This window comes from Phaenicophaeus curvirostris, unplaced genomic scaffold (genome assembly GCF_032191515.1).
Source record: "Phaenicophaeus curvirostris isolate KB17595 unplaced genomic scaffold, BPBGC_Pcur_1.0 scaffold_333, whole genome shotgun sequence".
Lineage (NCBI taxonomy): Eukaryota > Metazoa > Chordata > Aves > Cuculiformes > Cuculidae > Phaenicophaeus > Phaenicophaeus curvirostris.
In genome coordinates, this window is record NW_027206935.1 from 90,055 (window position 1) to 112,600 (window position 22,546).

The window sequence follows — 22,546 nt, forward strand, 5'->3', positions numbered from 1 at the left end:
GTGTCCCCAAACCTCCTGGGAGGGGGTGGGGGGGGGTGTCACCTGCACCCCTCGGTGTCCCTGTCACCCCCCCCCCCCCGCCCCCCAACTCTCCAAGTGTCCCCGTGTCCTGGTGCCATCGGCCCCTCAGCCTCGTGTCCCCATGTCCTGGTGTCCTCGTCCTCTTGTCCTCATGGCCGTGTGTCCCTGTGTCCCCATGTCCTGGTGTCATCGTCCCCTTGTCCCCCCCTGTCCCCCTGTCCCCATGTCCTGGTGTCATCGTCCCCATGTCCCCCCCCTGTCCCCCTGTCCCTATGTCCTGGTGTCATCGTCCCCATGTCCCCCCCCTGTCCCCCTGTCCCCATGTCCCGGTGTCCCCATGTCCTGGTGTCATTGTCCCCTCAGCCTCGTGTCCCCATGTCCTGGTGTCCTCGTCCTCTTGTCCTCGTGGCCGTGTGTCCCCATGTCCCCATGTCCCCATGTCCTGGTGTCATTGTCCCCTCACCCTCGTGTCCCCGTGTCCCCATGTCCTGGTGTCCCCCATGTCCTGGTGTCATTGTCCCCTCAGCCTCGTGTCCTGGTGTCCCCATGTCCTGGTGTCATCGTCCCCTTGTCCTCGTGGCCGTGTGTCCCCATGTCCCCATGTCCCTATGTCCTGGTGTCATCGTCCCCATGTCCCCCCCTGTCCCCCTGTCCCCATGTCCCCATGTCCTGGTGTCATTGTCCCCTCACCCTCATGTCCCCGTGTCCCCATGTCCTGGTGTCCCCATGTCCTGGTGTCATTGTCCCCTCACCCTCATGTCCCCGTGTCCCCATGTCCTGGTGTCATCGTCCCGTTGTGTCCGTGTGTCCCCATGTCCTGGTGTCTCCGTGTCCCCTGGTGTCATCGTCCCCTTGTCCTCGTGGCCGCATGTCCCCATGTCCTGGTGTCATCGTCCCCTTGTCCTCGTGGACGTGTGTCCCCATGTCCCCATGTCCTGGTGTCATCATCCCCATGTCCTCGTGGCCGTGTGTCCCCATGTCCTGGTGTCTCCGTGTCCCCTGGTGTCATCATCCCCTTGTCTGTGTGTCCCCATGTCCCCATGTCCTGGTGTCATCGTCCCCTCATCCTCATGGCCGTGTGTCCCCATGTCCCTGTGTCCCAGTGTCCCCATGTCCCCATGTCCGGGTGTCATCGTCCCCATGTCCGTGTGTCCCCATGTCCCCATGTCCTGGTGTCCCCATGTCCTGGTGCCATCATCCCCTAACCCTCATGTCCCCGTGTCCCCATGTCCTGGAGCCATCGTCCCCTTGTCCCCGTGGCCGTGTGTCCCCATGTCCTGGTGGCACCTGGACCCCATGGACAGCATCTGTCACCCTCGTGTCCCCACATCCTAGTGTCCCCACATCCTTGTGGCCTTGTCTCCTCACCCTCCTGGCTGAGTGTCCCCATGTCCTGGTGTCCCCACGTCCTCGTGTCATCGTCCCCTCATCCTCGTGGTTGAGTGTCCCCACGTCCTGGTGCCACCTGGACCCCATGGACGGCGTCTGTCACCCTCGTGTCCCCATGTCCCCATGTCCTGGTGCCACCTGGACCCCATGGACGCCGTCTGTCACCCTCGTGTCCCCATGTCCCCACGTCCTGGTGCCACCTGGACCCCATGGACGGCATCTGTCACCCTCGTGTCCCCATGTCCCCACGTCCTGGTGCCACCTGGACCCCACGGACGCCGTCTGTCACCCTCGTGTCCCCATGTCCCCCTGTCCTGGTGCCACCTGGACCCCATGGACGGCATCTGTCACCCTCATGTCCCCATGTCCCCACGTCCTGGTGCCACCTGGACCCCATGGACGCCGTCTGTCACCCTTGTGTCCCCACGTCCCCACGTCCTGGTGCCACCTGGACCCCACGGACGGCGTCTGTCACCCTCGTGTCCCCATGTCCTCCTGTCCTGGTGTCCCCACGTCCTCGTGTCATCGTCCCCTCACCCTCCTGGCTGAGTGTCCCCATGTCCTGGTGTCCCCACGTCCTCGTGTCATCGTCCCCTCATCCTCGTGGTTGAGTGTCCCCACGTCCTGGTGCCACCTGGACCCCATGGACGCCGTCTGTCACCCTCGTGTCCCCGTGTCCCCATGTCCTGGTGCCACCTGGACCCCATGGACGCCGTCTGTCACCCTTGTGTCCCCACGTCCCCACGTCCTGGTGCCACCTGGACCCCGTGGACACCGTCTGTCACCCTCGTGTCCCCATGTCCTGGTGCCACCTGGACCCCATGGATGGCATCTGTCACCCTCGTGTCCCCATGTCCCCCTGTCCTGGTGCCACCTGGACCCCGTGGATGGCGTCTGTCACCCTCGTGTCCCCATGTCCCCACGTCCTGGTGCCACCTGGACCCTGTGGACGCCGTCTGTCACCCTCGTGTCCCCATGTCCCCACGTCCTCATGACCTTGTCCCCTCACCCTCCTGTCCTGCTGTCCCCACAGATGGCGTCTGTCCCCGTGGTGTCCCCCCCGGTGTCATCGTCCCCCGTGTCCCCGTTGGTGCCAGGCGCCACCATCCTGTCCCCGCCGCGGGTGACACGAAGAAGAGGCCATTGTCCCCCCCCACCTCCTCCATCTCTCATTGTCCCCTTGTCACCACCCCCCCCCCAGTGACCTTGGGACCGCGATGACCTTGGCGCAGGGGACATCGCGGTGGCCCTGGAGGGACCCTCGGGGACAAGGAGGGGGGGAGGGGACGCGGGATTGTGCTGACACAGCGAAAACGAGAAGCGGGGGGGGGGGGTGGCCCTCCCCGTCCCCTCCCCCCACCGCCCGTGTCACCCGTCGTCACGGCAACCGCAGGTGATGCTGGGGACCCCGGGGAGGGGACAAGGGGGGGGGGGCGGGGGGTGGTGTCACGCGTGTGGGGTCCTTGTGTCCGTGTCACTCGTGTCCCCACGTCCCCATGTCCCCCCCGTCCCCATGTCCCCACATCCCCACGTCCCCCACGTCACCCATGTCCCCCCTGTCCCCACGTCCCATCCCCTGTCCCCATGTCCCCACATCCCGTCCCCCTGTCCCCTCCACGTCCCCATGTCCCCACGTCCCATCCCCATGTCCCCCACGTCCCCATGTCCCCACATCCCCATGTCCCCCACGTCCCCATGTCCCCCTATCCCCATGTCCCCACGTCCCATCCCCCTGTCCCCATGTCCCTATGTCCCATCCCATGTCCCCTCCATGTCCCCATGTCCCCTCCATGTCCCCACGTCCCATCCCCCTGTCCCCACGTCCCATCCCCCTGTCCCCCTGTCCCCTCCATGTCCCCCTGTCCCCTCCATGTCCCCCTGTCCCCACGTCCCATCCCCCTGTCCCCACGTCCCCCCTGTCCCCCTGTCCCCATATCCCCCTGTCCCCATATCCCCATGTCCCCCACGTCCCCATGTCCCCCCATCCCCATGTCCCCCTGTCCCCACGTCCCCCTGTCCCATCCCATGTCTCCTCCATGTCCCCACGTCCCATCCCCATGTCCCCACATCCTGTCCCCCTGTCCCATCCCATGTCCCCTCCATGTCCCCCCAGTCCCCATGTCCCATCCCATGTCCCCTCCATGTCCCATCCCACGTCCCCCTGTCCCATCCCATGTCCCTATGTCCCCTCCATGTCCCCACATCCCATTCCTTGTCCCCATGTCCCCTCCATGTCCCATCCCCCTGTCCCCATGTCCCCACGTCCCATCCCCCTGTCCCCCTGTCCCCATGTCCCATCCCATGTCCCCATGTCTCCCTGTCCCCATGTCCCATCTCCCTGTCCCCCTGTCCCCCTGTCCCCATGTGCCCCTGTCCCCACGTCCCATCCCCTGTCCCCCTGTCCCCATGTCCCCATGTCCCCTCCACGTCCCGTCCCCATGTCCCCACATCCCATCCCCTGTCCCATTCCACGTCCCCATCTCCCATTCCATGTCCCCAAGTCCCACCAGTGTCCCCCCCATGTCCCCATGTCCCCTCTCATGTCCTATTCTATGTCCCCATGTCCCCCTGGTGTCCCCACGTCCCATCCCCTGTCCCCGGGCCCCACTCGTGTCCCCAGATCCCATTCCATGTCCCCGTGTCCCACCAGTGTCTCCATGTCCCCTCCCATGTCCCACTGGTGTCCCCATGTCCCCGTGTCCCATCCCATGTCCCCATATCCCACTGGTGTCCCCCTGTCCCATCCCATGTCCCTGTGTCCCACCGGTGTCCCCGTGTCCCCCCCCATGTCCCGTTCCCATCCAAGAATCCCGTCCCATGTCCCCATGTCCCCATGTCCCCATGTCCCATCCCATGTCCCCATGTCCCACTGGTGTCCCCATGCCCCATCCCACCCATGTCCCCGTGTCCCCGCATCCCATTCTATGTCCCCATGTCCCTCCCTGTGTCCCACCAGTGTCCCCATGTCCCCGTGTCTCATCCCATGTCTCACCAGTGTCCCCATGTCCCATGTCCCCATGTCCCATGTCCCCAAGTCCCATGTCCCCATGTCCCGTCCCATATCCCAGGTCCCATCCCATGTCCCCATGTCCCTCCCTGTGTCCCACCCGTGTCCCCATGTCCCCATATCCCATGTCTCCATGTCCCATCCCGTGTCCCACCAGTGTCCCCATGTCCCCATGTCCCCATATCCAACCAGTGTCCCCATATCCCATGTCCCCATGTCCCATTCCATGTCCCACCAGTGTCCCTGTGTCCCACCAGTGTCCCCATGTCCCCATATCCCGTGTCCCCATGTCCCCATATCCCATGTCTCCATGTCCCATCCCGTGTCCCACCAGTGTCCCCATGTCCCCATATCCAACCAGTGTCCCCATATCCCATGTCCCCATGTCCCATTCCATGTCCCACCAGTGTCCCTGTGTCCCACCAGTGTCCCCATGTCCCCATATCCCATGTCCTCGTGTCCCATTCCATGTCCCACCAGTGTCCCCATATCCCATGTCCCCGTTTCCAACCACTGTCCCTGTGTCCCCATATCCCATGTCCCCATATCCCATGTCCCCATATCCAACCAGTGTCCCCATGTCCCCATATCCCATGTCCCCGTGTCCCATTCCATGTCCCACCAGTGTCCCCATGTCCCTCCCCGTGTCCCACCAGTGTCCCCATGTCCCCATATCCCATGTCCCCGTGTCCCATTCCATGTCCCACCAGTGTCCCCATGTCCCTCCCCGTGTCCCACCAGTGTCCCCATGTCCCCATATCCCATGTCCCCGTGTCCCATTCCATGTCCCACCAGTGTCCACATGTCCCCATGTCTCTCCCTGTGTCCCACCAGTGTCCCCATGTCCCCATATCCCATGTCCCCATGTCCCTCCTTGTGTCCCACCAGTGTCCCCATGTCCCCATATCCCATGTCCCCATGTCCTATGTCCCATCCCATGTCCCCATGTCCCTCCCTGTGTCCCACCAGTGTCCCCGTGTCCCCATATCCCATGTCCCCATGTCCCATCCCGTGTCCCACCAGTGTCCCCATGTCCCCGTGTCCCTCCCTGTGTCCCACCGGTGTCCCCATGTCCCCATATCCCATGTCCCCATGTCCCATCCCATGTCCCACCAGTGTCCCCATGTCCCACCAGTGTCCCCATGTCCCCATGTCCCATTCCATGTCCCACCAGTGTCCCCGTGTCCCACCAGTGTCCCCATGTCCCCATATCCCATGTCCCTGTGTCCCATTCCATGTCCCACCAGTGTCCCCATGTCCCTCCCCGTGTCCGACCAGTGTCCCCATGTCCCCATATCCCATGTCCCCGTGTCCCATTCCATGTCCCACCAGTGTCCCCATGTCCCCATGTCTCTCCCTGTGTCCCACCAGTGTCCCCATGTCCCCATGTCCCTCCCTGTGTCCCACCAGTGTCCCCATGTCCCCATGTCCCATGTCCCATCCCATGTCCCCACTTCCAACCAGTGTGTCCATGTCCCATGTCCCCATTTCCAGCCAGTGTCCCCATATCCCATGTCCCCATGTCCCATCCTGTGTCCCCATGTCCCCATGTCCCCATGTCCCCATGTCCCATTCCATGTCCCACCAGTGTCCCCATATCCCATGTCCCCATGTCCCATTCCATGTCCCACCAGTGTCCCCATGTCCCACCAGTGTCCCCATGTCCCCATGTCCCCATGTCCCCATGTCCCATGTCCCCATGTCCCCGTGTCCCCATGTCCCATGTCCCCATGTCCCACCAGTGTCCCCATATCCCAGGTTCCCATTTCCAACCACTGTCCCTGTGTCCCCATGTCCCATGTCCCCATATCCCATGTCCCCATTTCCAACCTGTGTCCCCATGTCCCCATATCCCATGTCCCCGTGTCCCATTCCATGTCCCACCAGTGTCCCCTTCCATGTCCCACCAGTGTCCCCATATCCAACCAGTGTCCCCATATCCCATGTCCCCATGTCCCATTCCATGTCCCACCAGTGTCCCCATGTCCCCATGTCCCATGTCCCAATGTCCCATTCCATGTCCCACCAGTGTCCCCATGTCCCCATGTCCCATGTCCCCATGTTCCCATATCCAACCAGTGTCCCCATGTCCCCATATCCCATGTCCCCGTGTCCCATTCCATGTCCCACCAGTGTCCCCATGTCCCCATATCCCATGTCCCCGTGTCCCATTCCATGTCCCACCAGTGTCCCCATGTCCCCATATCCCATGTCCCATGTCCCATTCCATGTCCCACCAGTGTCCCCATGTCCCCATATCCCATGTCCCCGTGTCCCATTCCATGTCCCACCAGTGTCCCCATATCCAACCAGTGTCCCCATATCCCCATGTTCCCATGTTCCCATATCCCCATGTCCCCATGTCCCATCCCATGTCCCCATGTCCCCATATCCCACGTCCCCATGTCCCATTCCATGTCCCACCAGTGTCCCCATGTCCCCATATCCCATGTCCCCATGTCCTACGCCCCCATGTCCCCATTTCCAACCATTGTCCCGATGTCCCCATATCCCATGTCCCCACGTCCCATCCCCTGTCCCCCCGTCCCCGCGTCCCAGCGCTGTCCCCGTGTCCCCTCAGGGCGAGCGCAGGAGGTGCAGGCGGAGAACGTGACGGTGCTGGAGGGCGGGACGGCCGAGATCTCCTGCCACCTGCACCGCTACGACGGCTCCATCGTCGTCATCCAGAACCCGGCGCGACAGACCCTCTTCTTCAACGGCACCCGCGGTGAGGGGACCTCGCTGGCCCCACCGTGGCCCACGGTGGTCGTGGGGGCTCAAGGTGGCCCCATGGTGGCCATGGAGGCCTCGAGGTGGCCATTGGGTGGCCCCATGGTGGCCTCAGGGTGGTCATGGGGGTTCAAGGTGGCCCCATGGTGGCCTCAGGGTGGTCATAGGGGTTCAAGGTAGCACCATGGTGGCCTCTGGGTGGTCATAGGGGTCCAAGGTGGCCCCATGGTGGCCTCTGGGTGGTCATAGAGGTTCAAGGTGGCCCCATGGTGGCCTCAGGGTGGTCATAGGGGTTCAAGGTGACCCCTTGGAGACCTTGAGGTGGCCATTAGGTGGCCCCATGGTGGCCTCAGGGTGGTCATAGAGGTTCAAGGTGGCCCCATGGTGGCCTCAGGGTGGTCATAGAGGTTCAGGGTGGCCCCATGGTGGCCATGGAGGCCTTGAGGTGGCCATTGGGTGGCCCCATGGTGGCCTCAGGGTGGTCATAGAGGTTCAGGGTGGCCCCATGGTGGCCTCAGGGTGGTCATAGAGGTCCAAGGTGACCCCTTGGAGACCTTGAGGTGGCCATTAGGTGGCCCTATGGTGGCCTCAGGGTGGACATAGAGGTTCAGGGTGGCCCCATGGTGGCCTCAGGGTGGTCATAGAGGTTCAAGGTGGCCCCATGGTGGCCTCAGGGTGGTCATGGGGGTTCAAGGTAGCACCATGGTGGCCTCAGGGTGGTCATAGGGGTTCAAGGTGGCCCATGGTGGTCGTGGTGGTTCAAGGTGGCCCCGTGGTGGCCTCAGGGTGGTCATAGAGGTTCAAGGTGGCCCCGTGGTGGCCTCTGGGTGGTCATAGAGGTCCAAGGTGACCCCTTGGAGACCTTGAGGTGGCCATTAGGTGGCCCTATGGTGGCCTCAGGGTGGACATAGAGGTTCAGGGTGGCCCCATGGTGGCCTCAGGGTGGTCATAGAGGTTCAAGGTGGCCCCATGGTGGCCTCAGGGTGGTCATGGGGGTTCAAGGTAGCACCATGGTGGCCTCAGGGTGGTCATAGGGGTTCAAGGTGGCCCATGGTGGTCGTGGTGGTTCAAGGTGGCCCCGTGGTGGCCTCAGGGTGGTCATAGAGGTTCAAGGTGGCCCCGTGGTGGCCTCTGGGTGGTCATAGAGGTTCAAGGTGGCCCCATGGTGGCCTCAGGGTGGACACAGAGGTTCAGGGTGGCCCCGTGGTGGCCTCTGGGTGGTCATAGAGGTTCAAGGTGGCCCCATGGTGGCCTCAGGGTGGTCATAGAGGTTCAAGGTAGCACCATGGTGGCCTCAGGGTGGTCATAGAGGTTCAAGGTGGCCCCATGGTGGCCTCAGGGTGGACATAGAGGTTCAGGGTGGCCCCATGGTGGCCTCAGGGTGGTCATAAGGGTTCAGGGTGGCCCCATGGTGGCCTCAGGGTGGTCATAGGGGTTCAAGGTGGCCCCATGGTGGCCTCAGGGTGGTCATAAGGGTTCAGGGTGGCCCCATGGTGGCCTCAGGGTGGTCATAGAGGTTCAAGGTGGCCCCATGGTGGCCTCAGGGTGGTCATAGAGGTTCAGGGTGGCCCCATGGTGGCCCCATGGAGGCCTTGAGATGGCCATTGGGTGGCCCCATGGTGGCCTCAGGGTGGTCATAGAGGTTCAGGGTGGCCCCATGGTGGCCTCAGGGTGGTCATAGGGGTTCAAGGTGGCCCCATGGTGGCCATGGAGGCCTTGAGGTGGCCATTGGGTGGCCCCATGGTGGCCTCAGGGTGGTCATGGGGGTCCAAGGTGGCCCCATGGTGGCCTCTGGGTGGTCATAGGGGTTCTAGGTGGCCCCATAGCGGCCTCTGGGTGGTCATAGAGGTTCAAGGTGCCCCCATGGTGACCATGGAGGCCTCGAGGTGGCCATTGGGTGGCCCTATGGTGGCCTCAGGGTGGTCATAGGGGTCCAAGGTGGCACTATGGGGACCTTGAGGTGCTCCTACTGTGGTCATGGGGGTTCAGGGTGGCCTCAGGGTGGTCATAGAGGTTCAAGGTGGCCCCATGGTGGCCTCAGGGTGGTCACAGAGGTTCAGGGTGGCCCCATGGTGGCCTCAGGGTGGTCATAGGGGTTCAAGGTAGCCCCATGGTGGCCTCAGGGTGGTCATAGGGGTCCAAGGTGGCCCCATGGAGGCCTCAGGGTGGTCGTGGGGTGGCCACGGGAACCCATGGTGGCCATGGAGGCCTTGAGGTGGCCATAGGGTGATCATGGGGGTCTCCAGGGTGGCCATGGAGTGGTCTTGGGGCTCCATGGTGGCCATAGGAGCCTCCAGGGTGGCCTCACTGACTCCAGGGTGGCTCTGGGGTGGCCACAAAGACCTCAGGGTGGCCATAGGGGCATCCAGGGTGGCCTTGGGGGCTCCAGGGTGGCCCTGAGGTGGCCACCAAGACCTCGAGGGTGGCCACAAAGACCTCAGGGTCACCATAAGGGCCTCCAGGGTGGCCTTGGGGGCTCTAGGGTGGTTCTGAGGTGGCCACAAAGACCTCGAGGTGGCCATAGGGGCCTCCAGGGTGGCCATGGGGTCTTCTGGGTGGCCTTGGGGCCTCCAGGTTGGCTCTGAGGTGGCCACAAAGACCTCAGGGTCACCATAAGGGCCTCCGGGGTGGCCTTGAGGGCTCTAGGGTGGTTCTGAGGGGGCCACAAAGACCTCGAGGGTGACCACCAAGACCTCAGGGTCCCCATAAGGGCCTCCACGATGGCCTAGGGTGGTTCTGAGGTGGCCACTAAGACCTCAGGGTCCCCATAAGGGCCTCCAGGGTGGCCATAGGGGCTCTAGGGTGGTTCTGAGGTGGCCACCAAGACCTCAGGGTGGCCACCAAGACCTCAGGGTGGCCAACAGTGGCCTCCAGGGTGGCTCTAGGGGCTCTAGGGTGGTTCTGAAGTGGCCACAAAGACCTCCTGGTGGCCACCAAGACCTCAGGGTGGCTATCAGGGGCCTCCAGGGTGGCCATAGGGGCTCTAGGGTGGTTCTGAGGTGGCCACCAAGACCTCCTGGTGGCCACCAAGGCCTCAGGGTGACCAACAGAGGCCTCCAGGGTGGCCATAGGGGCACTAGGGTGGTTCTGGGGTGGCCACAAAGACCTCGAGGGTGGCCACCAGGACCTCAGGGTCCCCATAAGGGCCTCCAGAATGGCCTAGGCTGGTTCTGAGGTGGCCACCAAGACCTCAGGGTGGCCAACAGGGGCCTCCAGGGTGGCCATAGGGGCTCTAGGGTGGTTCTGAGGTGGCCACCAAGACCTCAGGGTGGCCAACAGGGGCCTCCAGGGTGGCCTTGGGGGCTCTAGGGTGGTTCTGAGGTGACCACCAAGACCTCCTGGTGGCTACCAATGCCTCAGGGTGGCCAACAGGGGCCTCCAGGGTGGCCATAGGGGCTCTAGGGTGGTTCTGAAGTGGCCACAAAGACCTTGTGGGGGCCACAAAGACCTCAGGGTGGCCAACAGGGGCCTCCAGGGTGGCCATAGGGGCACTAGGGTGGTTCTGAGGTGGCCACCAAGGCCTCCTGGTGGCCACCAAGACCTCAGGGTGGCCAACAGGGGCCTCCAGGGTGGCCTTGGGGGCTCTAGGGTGGTTCTGAGGTGGCCACAAAGACCTCGAGGTGGCCACAAAGACCTCAGGGTGGCCACCAAGACCTCAGGGTGGCCAACAGGGGCCTCCAGGGTGGCCTTGAAGGCTCTAGGGCGGTTCTGGGGTGGCCACAAAGACCTCAGGGTGGCTAACAGGGGCCTCCAGGGTGGCTCTAGGGGCTCTAGGGTGGTTCTGAGGTGGCCACAAAGACCTTGAGGGTGGCCACAAAGACCTCAGGGTGGCTAACAGGGGCCTCCAGGGTGGCCTTGGGGGCTCTAGGGTGGTTCTGAGGTGGCCACCAAGACCTCAGGGTCCCCATAAGGGCCTCCAGGATGGCCATAGGACCTCTAGGGTGGTTCTGAGGTGGCCACAAAGACCTTGAGGGTGGCCACAAAGATCTCAGGGTCACCATAAGGGCCTCCAGGGTGGCCTTGGGGGCTCTAGGGTGGTTCTGAGGTGGCCACAAAGACCTCGTGGTGGCCACCAAGGCCTCAGGGTGACCAACAGGGGCCTCCAGGGTGGCCATAGGGGCTCTAGGGTGGTTCCGAGGTGGCCACCAAGACCTCGTGGTGGGCCCCGAGGACCTCGGGGTGGCCTGGGTGGCCTGGTGGGGGGTGACGTGTGGTGTCCCGGCAGCGCTGAAGGACGAGCGGTTCCAGCTGGTGGAGTTCAGCCGGCGGCGGGTGCGGCTGCGCCTGAGCCGAGCTCGGCTCGACGACGAGGGCGGCTACTTCTGCCAGCTCTACGCCGACAGCACCCACCACCAGATCGCCACCCTCACCGTCCTCGGTACCTGGGGGGGGACGTGGGGACACCTGGGGGGACGTGGGACACCTGGGGGGACGTGGGGACACAAGGACGTGGTGGTGGGTCCTGGCTCTGGTGCCCCAAACCCCTTCTCTGTCCTCCCTGGGGACACCTGGGGACACCTGGATACACCTGGTGACAGTTGAGGACACCTGGGGACACCTGGGGGGACGTGGGGACACAAGGACGTGGTGGTGGGTCCTGTCTGTGGCGCCCCAAACCCCTTCTCTGTCCTCCCTGGGGACACCTGAGGACACCTGGAGATACCTGGTGACAGTTGAGGACACCTGGGGACACCTGGGGGGACGTGGGGACGCAAGGACATGGTGGTGGGTCCTGTCTCTGGTGCCCCAAACCCCATCTCTGTCCTCCTTGGGGACACCTGGGGACACCTGGAGACACCTGGGGACACCTGGAGGGACAGGGGACACCTGGGGGGACATGGGAGGACATGGAGACACAGGGACATGGTGGTGGGTCCTGTCTCTGGTGCCCCAAACCCCTTCTCTGTCCTCCCTGGGGACACCTGAGGACACCTGGAGATAGCTGGTGACAGTTGAGGACACCTGGGGGGACATGGGGACACAAGGACATGGTGGTGGGTCCTGGCTCTGGCACCCCAAACCCCTTCTCTGTCCTCCCTGGGGACACCTGGGGACACCTGGTGGGACATAGGGACATCTGGGGGGACATGGGGACACAAGGACGTGGTGGTGGGTCCTGTCTCTGGCGCCCTAAACCCCATCTCTGTCCTCCTTGGGGACACCTGGGGACACCTGGGGGCACCTGGGGGGACATGGGACACCTGGGGGGACGTGGAGACACAAGGACATGGTGGTGGGTCCTGGCTCTGGTGCCCCAAACCCCTTCTCTGTCCTCCTTGGGGACACCTGGGGACACCTGAGGACACCTGGAGATATCTGGTGACAGTTGAGGACACCTGGGGGGACATGGGGACACAAGGACGTGGTGGTGGGTCCTGGCTCTGGTGCCCCAAACGCCATCTCTGTCCTCCTTGGGGACACCTGGGGACACCTGGAGACACCTGGGGACACCTGAGGACACCTGGGGACACTGGGGGGGGGGGAATATGAAGGTGTCCCCTGTGTCCCTCACTCTGTGTCACCTCTTCTCTGTCCCCTGTCCCCCCCTGTCCCCCCGTGTGTCCCCAGTGCCGCCTGGGGAGCCGCAGGTGGAGGCGTCGGGGGCGGCGCTGGAGGGGGGGGAGGTTGAGCTGAGCTGCCTGGTGCCCCGAGCCCGGCCCCCGGCCACCCTGCGCTGGTACCGCGACCGCAGGGAGCTGCCCGGTCAGCACTGGGGGGCACTGGGGGGCACTGGGAGGCACTGGGAGGGCACTGGGAGGGACTGGGGGGGGACTGGGAGGGACTGGGGGGCACTGGGAGGCACTGGGGGGCACTGGGAGGGCACTGGGAGGGCACTGGGATGGGGATGGGAGGCACTGGGGGGCACTGGGAGGGCACTGGGAGGGCACTGGGAGGGCACTAGGGGGCACTGGGAGGCACTGGGATGGGAATGGGAGGTGCTGGGAGGCACTGGGGGGTGCTGGGAGGGCACTGGGATGGGGATGGGAGGCACTGGGATGGACTGGGAGGCACTGGGAGGGCACTAGGGGGCACTGGGAGGCACTGGGATGGGAATGGGAGGTGCTGGGAGGCACTGGGGGGTACTGGGAGGGCACTGGGAGGCACTGGGAGGCACTGGGATGGGGATGGGAGGTGCTGGGAGGCACTGGGAGGCACTGGGATGGGGATGGGAGGCACTGGGAGGCACTGGGATGGGGATGGGAGGCACTGGGGGGCACTGGGGGGCACTGGGATGGACTGGGAGGCACTGGGAGGGCACTGGGAGGCACTGGGATGGGACTGGGGGGCACTGGGAGGCACTGGGAGGCACTGGGCTGGACTGGGAGGCACTGGGATGGGGATGGGGGGCACTGGGGGGCACTGGGGGGCACTGGGAGGCACTGGGAGGGACTGGGAGGGACTGGGAGGGGACTGGGAGGCACTGGGAGGGACTGGGAGGGACTGGGAGGGGACTGGGAGGCACTGGGAGGGCACTGGGAGGCACTGGGATGGGGATGGGAGGCACTGGGATGGGACTGGGAGGCACTGGGGGGCACTGGGAGGCACTGGGATGGGACTGGGAGGCACTGGGGGGCACTGGGGGGCACTGGGAGGCAACTGGTTGGGACTGGTTTGCACTGGGAGCCCTGGGCCGTCCCGGCAGGCGCGTCGAGCCGGGAGCAGCAGGGGAAGGTTTTCCGGCAGCGCTCGGTGCTCCGGCTGCGCGTGGAGCGTCGCGACGACGGCGCCATCGTCACCTGCGAGGCCACCAACCCCGCCCTGGAGAGGGGACAGCGGCGGCAGGGCCACCACCGCCTCGACGTGCAGTGTGAGGGGACACGGGGACAGGGGGACGGGGGGGACGGGGGGCATATGGGGACAGGGGGACAGGGGGACAGGGGGATATGGGGACAGGGGGATATGGGGACAGGGGGACAGGGGGATATGGGGACAGGGGGACAGGGGGATATGGGGACAGGGGGATATGGGGATATGGGGACAGGGGGATATGGGGACAGGGGGACAGGGGGACAGGGGACATGGGGACAGGGGGACATGGGGACAGGGGGATATGGGGACAGGGGGACAGGGGGACAGGGGGACATGGGGACAGTGGGATATAGGGACATGGGGATATGGGGATATGGGGACAGGGGGACATGGGGACACATGGGGGACAGGGGGGATGTGGGGACAGGGGGGGATATGGGGGGACATGGGGACAGGGGGACACGGGGACATGAGGATATGGGGATATGGGGACAGGGGGATATGGGGACATGGGGATGGGGATATGGGGACATGGGGATATGGGGACAGGGGGACAGGGGGATATGGGGACATGGGGATGGGGATATGGGGACATGGGGATATGGGGACAGGGGGACAGGGGGACACGGGGACACGAGGATATGGGGATATGGGGACATGGGGACATGGGGACAGGGGGACAATGGGATATGGGGACAGGGGGACAGGGGGACAGGGGGATATGGGGACAGGGGGGACATGAGAGGATATGGGGACATGGGGATATGGGGACATGGGGGGACATGAGGGGATATGGGGGGACACGGGGGGATATGGGGACATGGGGACATTGGGGGGACACGGGGGGTCATGGAGGGACATGGGGACATGGGGGGACAGGGGGGGACATGGGGACATGGGGGGACAGGGGACATATGGGGATGTGGGGGGACATGAGGGACATGGGAACAGAGGGACATAGGGACATGGGGGGACATGGGGATATGGGGGGACATGGGGTTATGGGGACATAGGGGGACATGGGGACATGGGGATATAGGGGGACATGAGGGGACATGGGGACATGAGGGGACATGGGGGATATGGGGGGACAAGGGGATAGGGGGACATGGGGACATGGGGATATAGGGGGACATGAGGGGACATGGGGACATGGGGGATATGGGGACATGGGGACATGGGGGGACATGGGGGATATGGGGCCATGGGGGGACATGGGGGGGACAGGGGGGTGTCCCCGGTGACGCGGTCCCTGTCCCCAGACCCCCCCACGGCGCGGATCCAGCCCTCGCAGAGCGTCCTGCGCGAAGGGGACACCCTGGTGCTCACCTGTGCCACCCACGGCAACCCCCGGTGAGGGACACGGGGACACCGGGGGGGGACACTGGGGAGGGCTGGGGACAGGGGAGGGGACACGGGGACTCCTGGAGGGACAGGGGATATGGGGACACAGGAGGTGGCAGGAGGTGCCAGGAGGTGACAGAAGATGCCAGGAGGTGATATGAGGTGACACCAGGTGACATGAGGTGGTGACGGGAGGTGACTTGAGGTGGTAGGAGGTGACAGTCAGTGACACAAGGTGCCAGGAGGTGCCAGGAGATGATATGAGGTGACATGAGATGATATGAGGTGACACAAGGTGACAGGAGGTGATATGAGGTGCCAGGAGGTGGCAGGAGATGACACGAGGTGCCAGGAGGTGACACGAGGAGACATGAGGTGGCAGCAGGTGACAGAACATTTCAGGAGGTGACAGGAGGTGCCACCAGGTGCCAGGAGGTGCCAGGAGGTTCTAAGAGGTGCCATCAGGTGCCACCAGGTGCCAAGAGGTGAGAAGAGGCAATAGAAGGTGACAGGAGGTGCCACGAGGTGACAGGAGGTGCCACCAGGTGATAGGAGGTGCCAGGAGGTGAGAAGAGGCAACAGAAGGTGACGAGAGGTGACAGGAGGTGCCAGGAGGTGACAGGAGGTGCCACCAGGTCCCAGGAGGTGCCAGGAGGTGAGAAGAGGCAACAGAAGGTGACGAGAGGTGACAGGAGGTGCCACCAGGTGATATGAGGTGCCAGGAGGTTCCAGGAGGTTCTAAGAGGTGCCAGGAGGTGCCACCAAGTGCCACCAGGTGCCAGGAGGTGAGAAGAGGCCATAGAAGGTGATGAGAGGTGACTGACAGGAGGTGCCACCAGGTGACACCAGGTGCCAGGAGGTGAGAAGAGGTGATAGAAGGTGACAAGAGGTGCCATGAGGTGACAGGAGGTGCCACCAGTTGCCAGGAGGTGAGAAGAGGTGATAGAAGGTGACAAGAGGTGCCATGAGGTGACAGGAGGTGCCACCAGGTGCCAGGAGGTGAGAAGAGGCCATAGAAGGTGACGAGAGGTGACTGACAGGAGGTGCCACCAGGTGATATGAGGTGCCAGGAGGTTCCAGGAGGTGCCAGGAGGTGCCACCAGGTGCCAGGAGGTGAGAAGAGGTGATAGAAGGTGACGAGAGGTGCCATGAGGTGACAGGAGGTGCCACCAGGTGCCAGGAGGTGAGAAGAAGCGATAGAAGGTGACGAGAGGTGACTGACAGGAGGTGCCACCAGGTGATATGAGGTGCCAGGAGGTTCCAGGAGGTTCTAAGAGGTGCCAGGAGGTGCCACCAGGTGCCAGGAGGTGAGAAGAGGCCATAGAAGGTGATGAGAGGTGACTGACAGGAGGTGCCACCAGGTGATATGAGGTGCCAGGAGGTTCCAGGAGGTTCTAAGAGGTGCCAGGAGGTTCTAAGAGGTGCCAGGAGGTGCCACCAGGTGATATGAGGTGCCAGGAGGTTCCAGGAGGTGCCAGGAGGTGCCACCAGGTGCCAGGAGGTGAGAAGAGGTGATAGAAGGTGCCAGGAGGTGCCACCAGATGATAGGAGGTTCTTCCAGGAGGTTCTAAGAGGTGCCAGGAGGTGCCAGGAGGTGAGAAGAGGTGATAGAAGGTGACGAGAGGTGCCATGAGGTGACAGGAGGTGCCACCAGTTGCCAGGAGGTGAGAAGAAGCGATAGAAGGTGACGAGAGGTGACTGACAGGAGGTGCCAGGAGGTTCCAGGAGGTTCTAAGAGGTGCCAGGAGGTGCCACCAAGTGCCACCAGGTGCCAGGAGGTGAGAAGAGGCCATAGAAGGTGACGAGATGTGACTGACAGGAGGTGCCACCAAGTGATATGAGGTTCCAGGAGGTTCTAAGAGGTGCCAGGAGGTGCCACCAGGTGATATGAGGTTCCAGGAGGTTCTAAGAGGTGCCACCAGGTGCCACCAGATGCCACCAGGTGCCAGGACCCCTCGGGAGGTGGCGGCTGGTGGCAGCGGGCGCCGTGTGTCCCTGTCCCCAGCCCCGAGGTGCAGTGGAGCCGGGGGAACGAGTCGGTGCCGCCGCGGGCGCGGGTGGTGGGGCCGGAGCTGACGCTGCCGGCGCTGGCCCCGAGCGACAACGGCTCCTACAGCTGCCACGCCAGGAACCCCCACGGCCGCGCCAGCGCCCACTACCGCCTCGTCGTATACGGTCAGGCACCTATAGGATCCATAGGGACCTATAGAGACCCATAGGGATACATAGAGACCCATAGGGATCCATAGAGACCCATAGAGACCCCATAGAAACTCATAGAGACCCCATAGAGACCCCCACGGCCGCGCCAGCGCCCACTACCGCCTTGTCATATACGGTCAGGCACCTATAGGATCCATAGGGACCCATAGGGACCTATAGAGACCCATAGAGATCCATAGAGACCCCATAGAGATCCATAGAAACTCATAGGGACCCCATAGAAACTCATAGGGACCCCATAGAGACCCCCACGGCCGCGCCAGCACCCACTACCGCCTCGTCGTATACGGTCAGGCACCTATAGGATCCATAGGGACCCATAGGGACCTATAGAGACCCATAGGGATCCATAGAGACCCCATAGAGATCCATAGAAACTCATAGGGACCCCACAGAAACTCATAGGGACCCCATAGAGACCCCCACGGCCGCGCCAGCGCCCACTACCGCCTCGTCGTATACGGTCAGGCACCTATAGGATCCATAGGGACCCATAGGGACCCATAGGGACCCATAGAGATCCATAGAGACCCCCTAGAGATCCATAGAAACTCATAGGGACCCCATAGAGACCCCATAGAGCCCCCACAGAGACCCCACAGAGACCCCACAGAGACCCCATAGAGACCCCATAGAGACCCCATAGAGACCCCACAGAGACCCCACAGAGACCCCATAGAGACCCCACAGAGACCCCACAGAGACCCCATAGAGACCCCACAGAGACCCCACAGAGACCCCATAGAGACCCCATAGAGACCCCACAGAGACCCATAGAGACCCCATAGAGACCCCATAGAGACCCCACAGAGACCCCACAGAGACCCCACAGAGACCCCATAGAGACCCCATAGAGACCCCATAGACACCCCATAGAGACCCCATAGAGACCCACAGAGACCCCACAGAGACCCCACAGAGACCCCATAGAGACCCCACAGAGACCCCACAGAGACCCCACAGAGACCCATAGAGACCCCACAGAGACCCCACAGAGACCCCATAGAGACCCCACAGAGACCCATAGAGACCCCACAGAGACCCATAGGGACCCCACAGAGACCCCACAGAGACCCCACAGAGACCCCATAGAGACCCACAGAGACCCCACAGAGACCCCACAGAGACCCCATAGAGACCCCACAGAGACCCCACAGAGACCCCACAGAGACCCCATAGAGACCCATAGAGACCCCACAGAGACCCATAGAGACCCCATAGAGACCCCATAGAGACCCCACAGAGACCCCACAGAGACCCCACAGAGACCCCACAGAGACCCATAGAGACCCCACAGAGACCCCATAGAGACCCATAGAGACCCCATAGAGACCCCATAGAGACCCCATAGAGACCCCACAGAGACCCCACAGAGACCCATAGAGACCCCACAGAGACCCCATAGAGACCCATAGAGACCCCATAGAGACCCCATAGAGACCCATAGCCACCTAGTCCCCTCCCAGTTCCCCTCATTGCCCTCCCAGTTCCCTCCCAGTCCCTCCCAGTCCCCCCCAGTCCCTCCCAGTCCCTCCCAGCCCGCGCTGTGTCCCCGCAGAGCCCGGGGCGGTGGTGTCGGCGCAGCGGGCGGTGCCGTTCGCGGTGGTCGGGGGGATCCTGGCCCTGCTGGTTTTCCTGCTGCTCTGCCTGCTGGCGACCCTCGTCTGGTGCTCCATCCGGCAGAAAGGTGGGCGGGGCCTCCGGGGGGCGGGGCCTGGGGCCGAGGGGGCGGGGCCTGGGGCCGGGAGGGGCGGGGCTTGAAGGGAGGGGGCGGGGCTTTGAAGGGAGGGGGCGTGGCTTGAGGACAAGGAGGTCCAATGGGGGTGTTGCATGATGGGGAAGGGGGCGTGGCTTGAGGGTAAAGGGTCTGGTAGGGGCGTGGCTTGAAGGGAGGGGGCGTGGCTTGGATATAAGGGGTCCTAGAGGGGCGTGGCTTGGCTATAAGGGGTCCTGGAGGGGCGTGGCTTGGATATAAGGGGTCCTAGAGGGGCGTGGCTTGGCTATAAGGGGTCCTGGAGGGGCGTGGCTTGGCTATAAGGGGTCCTAAAGGGATGTGGCTTGGATATAAGGGGTCCTGGAGGGGCGTGGCTTGGCTATAAGGGGTCCTGGAGGGGCGTGGCTTGGATATAAGGGGTCCTGGAGGGGCGTGGCTTTAAGGGAGGGGGGCGTGGCTTGGATATAAGGGGTCCTAGAGGGGCGTGGCTTGGATATAAGGGGTCCTAGAGGGGGCGTGGCTTGGATATAAGGGGTCCTAGAGGGGGCGTGGCTTGGATATAAGGGGTCCTAGAGGGGCGTGGCTTGGATATAAGGGGTCCTAGAGGGGGCGTGGCTTGGATATAAGGGGTCCTAGAGGGGCGTGGCTTGGATATAAGGGGTCCTAGAGGGGGCGTGGCTTGGATATAAGGGGTCCTAGAGGGGGCGTGGCTTGGATATAAGGGGTCCTAGAGGGGCGTGGCTTGGATATAAGGGGTCCTAGAGGGGCGTGGCTTGGATATAAGGGGTCCTAGAGGGGCGTGGCTTGGATATAAGGGGTCCTAGAGGGGGCGTGGCTTGGATATAAGGGGTCCTAGAGGGGGCGTGGCTTGCTGGGAGGGGGCGTGGCTTGGATATAAGGGGTCCTAGAGGGGCGTGGCTTGGATATAAGGGGTCCTGGAGGGGCGTGGCTTGGATATAAGGGGTCCTGGAGGGGCGTGGCTTGGATATAAGGGGTCCTAGAGGGGGCGTGGCTTGCTGGGAGGGGGCGTGGCTTGGATATAAGGGGTCCTAGAGGGGCGTGGCTTGGATATAAGGGGTCCTAGAGGGGCGTGGCTTGGATATAAGGGGTCCTGGAGGGGCGTGGCTTGGATATAAGGGGTCCTAGAGGGGGCGTGGCTTGCTGGGAGGGGGCGTGGCTTGGCTATAAGGGGTCCTAGAGGGGCGTGGCTTGGATATAAGGGGTCCTAGAGGGGCGTGGCTTGGATATAAGGGGTCCTGGAGGGGCGTGGCTTGGCTATAAGGGGTCCTAGAGTGGCGTGGCTTGGCTATAAGGGGTCCTAGAGGGGCGTGCTTGGATATAAGGGGTCCTGGAGGGGGCGTTGGCTTGGATATAAGGGGTCCTAGAGGGGCGTGGCTTGGATATAAGGGGTCCTAGAGGGGCGTGGCTTGGATATAAGGGGTCTGGAGGGGGCGTGGCTTGGCTATAAGGGTCCCTGGAGGGGGCGTGGCTTGGATATAAGGGCTCCTAGAGGGGCGTGGCTTGGATATAAGGGGTCCTGGAGGGGCGTGGCTTGGCTATAAGGGGTCCTAGAGGGGCGTGGCTTGGCTATAAGGGGTTCTGGAGGGGCGTGGCTTGGATATAAGGGGTCCTAGAGGGGCGTGGCTTGGATATAAGGGGTTCTGGAGGGGGCGTGGCTTGGCTATAAGGGGTCCTGGAGGGGGCGTGGCTTGGATATAAGGGGTCCTAGAGGGGGCGTGGCTTGGATATAAGGGGTCTCGAAGGGGCGTGGCTTGGCTATAAGGGGTTTCTGGAGGGGCGTGGCTTGGATATAAGGGGTCCTAGAGGGGCGTGGCTTGGCTATAAGGGGTCCTAGAGGGGCGTGGCTTGGATATAAGGGGTCTCTAGAGGGGCGTGGCTTGGATATAAGGGTCCTAGAGGGGCGTGGCTTGGCTATAAGGGGTTCTGGAGGGGCGTGGCTTGGATATAAGGGGTCCTAGAGGGGCGTGGCTTGGATATTAAGGGGTCCTGGAGGGGGCGTGGCTTGGATATAAGGGGTCCTAGAGGGGCGTGGCTTGGCTATAAGGGGGTTCTGGAGGGGCGTGGCTTGGATATAAGGGGTCCTAGAGGGGCGTGGCTTGGATATAAGGGGTCCTAGAGGGGGCGTGGCTTGGATATAAGGGGTCCTGGAGGGGCGTGGCTTGGCTATAAGGGGTCCTAGAGGGGCGTGGCTTGGCTATAAGGGGTCCCTAGAGGGGCGTGGCTTGGATATAAGGGGTCCTGGAGGGGGGCGTGGCTTGGCTAGAAGGGGGGTCCTAGAGGGGCGTGGCTTGGCTATAAGGGGTCCTAGAGGGGGCGTGGCTTGGCTATAGGGGGTCCTAGAGGGGCGTGGCTTGGCTATAAGGGGTCCTAGAGGGGCGTGGCTTGGCTATAAGGGGTCCTAGAGGGGCGTGGCTGTGGATATAAGGGGTCCTGGAGGGGGCGTGGCTTGGATATAAGGGGTCCTAGAGAGGGCGTGGCTTGGATATAAGGGGTCCTAGAGTGGGCGTGGCTTGGATATAAGGGGTCCCTGGAGGGGCGTGGCTTGGATATAAGGGGTCCTAGAGGGGCGTGCTTGGATATAAGGGGTCCTAGAGGGGCGTGGCTTGGATATAAGGGGTCCTGGAGGGGGCGTGGCTTGAAGGGAGGGGCGTGGTTTGGCTATAAGGGGTCCTAGAGGGGCGTGGCTTGGATATAAGGGGGTCCTAGAGGGGGCGTGGCTTAAGGGAGGGGCGTGGCTTGAATATAAGGTGTCCTGTAGGGGGCGCGGCTTTTGAAGAAGGGGGCGTGGCTTGGATATAAGGAGTCCTGTAGGGGGCGTGGCTTGAAGAAGGGGGCGTGGCTTGAAGGGAGGGGGGCGTGGCTTGGATATATGGGGTCCTAGAGGCGCGTGGCTTGAAGGGAGGGGGTGTGGCTTGAAGGGAGGGGCGTGGCCTGGGGTGGATGTGGGCGTGGCTTAAGGGAGGGGGCGTGTCCCTCCGCAGGGTCCTACCTGACGCACGAGGCCAGCGGGCTGGAGGAGCACGGGGAGGCGCGCGAGGCCTTCCTGGGCGGGGACGGGGGGCAAGCGCAAGGAGGAGTTCTTCATCTGACTGGGGGGGGGGGGCACTGGGAGGCACTGGGAACCACTGGGAAGTCGCTGGGAGGCACTGGGAGGTTACTGGGGTGCACTGGAGGGTGATGGGAGACACTGGGGGCGCTGGGAGGCGATCGGGGGGCGCTAGGAGGCACTGGGGAGGGGATTGAGAGCCACTGGGAGGGGACTGGGAGGGGACTGGGAGGCACTGGGGAGCACTGGGAGGGCAATGGGAGGAACTAGGAGGCACTGGGTGGGACTGGGAATCACTGGG

The 22,546-nt window shown here is 63.4% G+C and overlaps 1 protein-coding gene across 1 annotated transcript in view; it reads left to right on the top strand.

Moving 5' to 3' along the window:
- Positions 1–22,288, top strand: part of LOC138734954 (cell adhesion molecule 4-like) — a 23,798-nt gene extending 1,510 nt beyond the window's left edge. Inside the window, 9 exon segments of the mRNA XM_069882783.1 lie at positions 6,999–7,145; positions 11,373–11,525; positions 12,716–12,850; positions 13,791–13,955; positions 15,160–15,250; positions 17,247–17,416; positions 19,023–19,151; positions 22,181–22,259; positions 22,261–22,288. Of these exon segments, the coding sequence (XP_069738884.1) occupies positions 6,999–7,145; positions 11,373–11,525; positions 12,716–12,850; positions 13,791–13,955; positions 15,160–15,250; positions 17,247–17,416; positions 19,023–19,151; positions 22,181–22,259; positions 22,261–22,288 (1,097 nt within the window).
- The last annotated feature ends 258 nt before the right edge of the window (positions 22,289–22,546 follow it).